We start from the raw sequence: 6,355 nt of genomic DNA on the forward strand, positions 1-6,355 counted from the left end.
GAGGACGCGCGGCTGGCGGGCAGGCGGGCGAGGGCGCGGCCCGGCACTGCCGGCGGCCTCGCCATGTCCCAGCCGGCCGGGAGGATGCACTGCCGGAAGGCGGGGATCCGCGCCGCGGTGGTGCTCATCGGACTCCTGCACAAATCCCGAAAACAGAATAAAGAGAAAAGGTAAAGCTTCCCTGTCCTCGGTGCTCTCTCGGAATCCCAGTTTTCTTTCGGGTGGACTTTTCTTATGGGCTGCGGGCTGGGGGCGGCCTCGCCATGTCCCAGCCGGCCGGGAGGATGCACTGCCGGAAGGCGGGGATCCGCGCCGCGGTGGTGCTCATCGGACTCCTGCACAAATCCCGAAAACAGAATAAAGAGAAAAGGTAAAGCTTCCCTGTCCTCGGTGCTCTCTCGGAATCCCAGTTTTCTTTCGGGTGGACTTTTCTTATGGGCTGCGGGCTGGGTGGGAAGAAAACATCCTCCCCAGGCACCGTCGCGGGCAGCGAGTTGGGAGCGTCGCCCGGGGCTCTGGCTGGCCCCGGTGGGACATTGGCGGAAGTCGGAGGGCGACTGGGACTGCCCATCCAGGTTCATTCCTTGACCGAGGGACACCGAGTCCTTCGCTCCCAGACCTTGCCTTTGCGGGTCGCGGCACCCATCCTGCAGCCCGTTTGAGCCACTGCCCTTGGCTTAGACCTAGAGGTTCAGTGCGCCGGTGTTGCCATTTGCTTCCCTGCAACTTGGCCGAGCCCGCGAGGTGCCCGCCTGGCCAAGCTCCGCGTGCTGTGCGCCTGGTGCCCGGAGGCAAGGACCAAGTTTGGAGGAGGCACAGCCCCCGCCTCTCCACCGTGTCAGCTTTTGGGTATTCCCTTCTTTGACTCTTCGTCTTTCTTGCGGTTGCTCTCCTGTTTGCTCCTGGGTGTTGAAGATTATTTTCCAAGGCTATTTCAGGGACACTGTGGACCTCTGGGGGGGTGTGGAGTTGGGGGTGCAGGAAGTAGATTCTGAGGGTGCTTCCTGGACTCTAGTCTTCAGGTGCAGGTTTGACACCCACTAGACCCTAGGGAGCTGCCTTTGTAGGTTATGGGCATAGCCCCCTCTTTTGCCAGGGTCCCAGCGACTGAGGGCATGGGAACTTACCACCCAGCTTCCAGGGGGCCCCCTCTCCCCCTAAGCCAGAGGCATCTGGGTAGTGACTGGCAGACCCCGGGATGGGAGTGCTGAGCAGTGAACAGGAGGGTTTTGAGAATATGGTATGGGTTTCCTTGCGATAGTGTCCTGTCTCATCCTTGTCCCCATCTTCCCAAATGTAGCCTGTTTCCCACAGGATAGGATGAGACTCCAGGGAAATGATTAAGGTGGTTAAGCATGAAATAACATTGAGTCATTTAGTGAGAAAGTTCTTCCCTTTTCAGTTCTCTCTCAGTTCTCATGATTCCTTCAAAGGGAAAGCTTCAGGTTGGTGCTAGTCTGGCTTTAACACCTTTTAAACGTGGGCTAATGTTTCTTTTGCGGCACTGGGAGAGCTGGGAGAGAGGGTCTGCCTGGAAGGGAGATCATTTTGGTTTCAGACTGTTTGTTTTTTAGGAGTCACTCCTAGTTACCATCAGTGGAACTGATTTTTCCATTTGTGGCAGTAATATAAGGCATCACTTAATTAACTGTGGGTAGTCACAAGAATGCATCTGTTTAATAGAAATAGTTGTTTTTAAAAAAAGTATACGTAACATTTGAATGTGGCAGAAATCCTGCAGGTGGACTAGGAGTATTGGATGTTGAAGATACATGTGCCCAGTAGAAAAGGTTGTCAGCAGAAACCAGAAGCCCAGTGCTCTGAGTCTGTGCCGTTTGTCCCTGGACCTTGATTCCCTTCCCTTTTTTGCCCTTCAGCATCTAATCTATAGAGGAGAAATGAATGGGCCAACTCTTTGATGTTAGAAGGATGGATGGGTGGCTGGTCTGAGGCATGATGGGCCTGCTTTGGGGAATGAAAAGGAAAATGTGCTTGGTAGAATGGCAGATTTAGGCTGGGCCTGGTCATAGGCCTGTGATTCCAGCTACTCACAAGTTCAAGGCCTACGTGTGATATGGAGTGAGTTTAAGGTCATCCCGGGCAACTTAAAGTGAGTCCATGTCTCAAAAGAAAGGTGGGGGAGGGCTGGGGATGCAGCTCAGTGGTAGAACACTTGCCTAGCATGAGTGAGGCCATGGATACCATTCCTAAGTACCAGGATGGGAGCAGGGAGGGCAGATGCATCAGACCAGTTCCTTAACCAAAGACAGAATATGTGGTGGGGTAGAAAATCTTCCTGCACAGAGAGTAAAACTTTGAACCCTGACTCATCCATTGACTATGAGGTGATGGTACGGATTTCAACTCCTTGTGCCTCAGGATCTGCCTGCACACCAAGGACTTGTGAGGCTCAAATGCTATAACATGAGTGAAGATGCAGCTGAAAGGTCTCAAGTGCTCTTGAGAGTGAAGTGGGTATGCCCAGAATTGCTCCCATCTCTCACTGGCCCTGTGCCCTTGATGACTAAGGAAATAAGTGTGGTGGTAACAGCCCCACCAGTAGTGGTCAAGGCCTGTCATGCACAGGCAAAGGTTAGGCCCATGGCGAGCTGTCTTTCCTGGAGGCTCTCAGCTCGTATGTGCAAAGCAGGCAGACAGTCGTGGCCCTTTTAGCCCTTGACTTCATCCTGTTCTGTTGCTACAGCCATCCTGATGCCTTTGGCCATGAACTTACCCTACTCATGGAGAGAGGACTGCCTTTATCTTAGTGCAAAGTGACCTTTGCTTCTCATGCTGTATGTTGGACTTTTTGTGTCTTTAAGTGTCTGGAATCAGTGTGGCACACACTATTGACCCCTGCTCTGCGGGTGCTTGCTGCCCACAGGGGGCCTGGAGCAGCTGCCAGCTCTTCCTAAGCCTTCCGAAATCCGTGCTGGGTGTTAAATTTGCTGAATTTTCCCTTCCATCCCCTCTCATCACAGGGTCACCTCAGGCTCAGTCCCCTCTTCATCCTTCCAGAGGATTTGAGCCATCCATCCATCGATCTTCCCAGCACCTCTTAATTGACAAGCGTGTGCAGAGAACACTGGGCTCTTTGCCTTCAGGGCTGAAATGGTCACATGTGACTGGCAGGGATGTTCTGGTGGTCCCTGTCACCCCTTTTCTCTTTCTAAGCTGCTTGGAAATACTACACACTAAGGGTGGGGGCTGATGGGTGTGCCAGGGAGGATGGTCATGGGACAGGTGTCTGCTGTAGGCTAGGGACCAGGATATTCCCAGAGTCTCTTAGTAGGCCCTGAGAGTTGTGTGCAAAGCTTCAGGCTCAGTTTACTCACTGGAAAAATGAGCATGGTGCTCATCAGTCTTAATGGTTCTCTGCCAGGATTTTGGACAACCTAGAGGTCCTGCCCCCTTTTGACCATCAGTGGAGTTTCTGTCATAGGGGGCCTGGGCCAAAGCAGTATTATGTTTGAGGGGTGCTTGGATTTGAGCAGCAGAATGGCTTCTCGTTTGAGACTGTAGTTTGAACCACTGAATGGAGAATACCTTTAACATGAATTGATTGAGAAGAGTCTGCTTTCTACTAGAGGAAGGAGATGGGGAGAGGCCCAGAGCCCTCCTCCACAGGGACGGAAGAGAGAGGTGGGAAACTGGGCCTTGTGACACAGGCCTGTAATCTCAGCTACTCAGGAAGCTGAGGCAGAAGGACCACAAATTCAAATCCTGCCTGGGCTACAGAATGAGTTCAGGGCCAGCCTGGGCAATTTAGTGAGACCCTGTCTCAAAATAAAGTAAAAAGAGGACTGGAGATGTAGCTCAGTGTTAGAGCACTTGCATAGCGTGTATGTGTGTGTGTGTGTGTGTGTGTGTGTGTGTGTGTGTGTGTGGACTAGACTCAACCCCCATACCATGGGAAAAAAAAGTGGGTGGTGGGGAATATGCAGTGGGTAGGGGGAAAGCAGCACTTTGCTAGGAAGGATGGTGGTTTGTTCTTAAAGATGTAGTGAAGTCAGTGTGGTGTTCAGTGTGGCATTCTGAACAAGAAGGCAGTTAGCATAAAGGGAAAAAATCACTTCTCAGAGGAGAGAGTTATTTTGGGACCATTCCCATCATGAAGATTCTGAGGAGGAAAGCATGGTTCTCCCATGTCTACAGTGCTGAGGGCACTAACAAGCTTCTAAGTGGGATCCCTCTTTGTGGAGCATAACATACAAGGTTATTCCTGTGTTTATTAGAAAAAGCCTGTTCCCTAGTTTTTATAAAAAATATTTTTTAGGGGGCTGGAGAGATGGGTCAGTGGTTAAAGCACTGGCTGCTCTTGTAGAAGTCCTAGGTTCAAGTCCAAGTACCCATGTGGTGACTAACAACTGTCTGAGATTTTCCAGGGGATCTGACACCCTCTTTTGTCCTCCTCGGGTACTGTACAACACAGGTGCACTTAGATACATGCAGGCATAACACTCATACACATAAAATAAATTGATTAAAATTATATTTTAGGGTGTTGATACCAAGCGCAAGGCTTTGTGTGTGCTAGGCAAGCATTCTGCCCTGAGTTACATTCCAGCCTTGCAGGATTTTTTTTTTTTCAAGAATACACAATTTTCAAGAGTACACAAAAGTACAGAGAATTGTATAGCATTGTTCTCAATTCTGGCCATCATCTGATGGCCAGTTTTCTTTCATTTACTTTCCAACCACCCCACTCCTCCACAAAGATTATGTTTAAGTAAATCTAAGATATTGGATCACTTCATCCTTTTATTTTATGTGTAGTTTTTTTGAGATAAGGTCTTACTATATAGCCCAGGCTGACCCAGAACTTGCTATGTAGATGAGGTTGACCTCTGCCTCTCATGAGATTAAAGGGCACTGCCATATGTGGCTTCATTTGCATTTTAAAAAAGTTTGCTTATGTGTACAAATGTTTTGCCTGCATCCATGTGTGTGCCTGGTGCCTGGGGAGGCCAGAAGAGTGTGTCAGATATCCAGGAACTGGAGTTGCCGAAGGTTGTGAGCTACCATATGAGAACCAAATCAGAGTACTCTGCAAGAGCAACAGGCAAGTGGTCTTAGCTGCTGAGTCTTCTCTTCAGGCACTTTCATTTTCAAGTTTTTTTGTATCTTGAAAAAAATCTATTCTCAAGCTGAGTGTGGTGGCACACACCCTTAGTCCCAGCAGAGGCAGGCGGATGTCTTCGAGTTCAAGGCCAGCTTGGTCTAGGGTCTCACTGTGTAGTCCTGGTTGGCCTGGAACTCACTATGTAGACCAGGCTGGCCTTGGTTTCACAGATCTGCCTGCCTCTGCCTCCTGAGTACTGGGATTAAAGACATGCGCCACAATGCCCAGTGTAATTTCTTAATATATCGTGGTAGTGTTCAAATTTCCCCATTGTGATAAAAGTTTTTGCAAGCATTTTGAGTTAAGATTGAGATAATCAAGTATGACAGGTGTACTCTTAATCTCTTAATTTGTAAAATTTCTTCTTCCAACTCTTTTTTTTTTATTATTATTTGTTATTAAAGAAATGACCTTTCCTTTCCCTCCTGCCTTTGGCCCTTGTCTTTCTTGCCTGGGGTCTTGCACATGCGAGGTAAGCATTCTCCCATGAAACTGCACATCTGGCCTGGATTATTAGTCTTTGAAATTTCCCATAGTTGAGACTTTGTGGCATCTGCCATATTACCTGGAATTTGGTGTAGAAGGCTAAACTATAGGCACTATCAGATTTGCGTTTGATTTCTTTCTTGTTTGGCATGACTACACTGCTGGAGGTGTCTGGTGTCTTTTGGTGCACTGAGCAGCCATGGATTGCTTTGTTTCTAGGCTTTGAATCTGGTGTTCAGGGACAGATTTGACTTGTGCCTTTGGAGACAGCCCTATGAGCTGGCTGGTGCAAGGTCTGAGCCTGTGGGGTGTCCAGGATTCTGGGCCTCATGGGTCCAAAGACCCAGAGCTGGAAGGGGTACAGGGCGGGAACCAATCCATTCTGTGGCCCTGAGCAGATGACTGCTTGTTCTCATTGAGGTAGCTTAGGTTTCTTCAGGGCATCTCCTGCTCCCTTACGTCTGAGTTTGAATGCCACCTGCTTGGTTGGCTGTCCTTGCTTTAAAGAACAAGTTCCTTTTTTTTTTTTTTTCTGTTGGGTCCAAAGACCCAGAGCTGGAAGGGGTACAGGGCGGGAACCAATCCATTCTGTGGCCCTGAGCAGATGACTGCTTGTTCTCATTGAGGTAGCTTAGGTTTCTTCAGGGCATCTCCTGCTCCCTTACGTCTGAGTTTGAATGCCACCTGCTTGGTTGGCTGTCCTTGCTTTAAAGAACAAGTTCCTTTTTTTTTTTTTTTCTGTTTTTT

General features: G+C 49.2%; 1 protein-coding gene across 8 annotated transcripts in view; it reads left to right on the forward strand.

The window, feature by feature from the left end:
- Rap1gap2 (RAP1 GTPase activating protein 2) overlaps window positions 1–6,355 on the forward strand; it is a 251,257-nt gene that overhangs the window by 74,594 nt on the left and 170,308 nt on the right. For 5 of the 8 annotated variants that reach the window (XM_029561472.1, XM_029561471.1, XM_029561467.1 and 2 more), the window contains exon 1: window positions 253–370. The exons of 1 other annotated variant lie outside the window; for it this stretch is intronic. In XM_029561472.1, coding sequence (XP_029417332.1) covers window positions 264–370 — 107 coding nt within the window. In that variant the 5' untranslated portion in view covers window positions 253–263. Of the gene's footprint in view, window positions 1–252; window positions 371–6,355 lie in introns of those variants that run through there. 2 more of the 8 variants (XM_029561469.1, XM_029561468.1) reach the window with 1 other exon arrangement.

This window comes from Nannospalax galili, unplaced genomic scaffold, assembly GCF_000622305.1.
Source record: "Nannospalax galili isolate Female #2095 unplaced genomic scaffold, S.galili_v1.0 scaffold212, whole genome shotgun sequence".
Lineage (NCBI taxonomy): Eukaryota > Metazoa > Chordata > Mammalia > Rodentia > Spalacidae > Nannospalax > Nannospalax galili.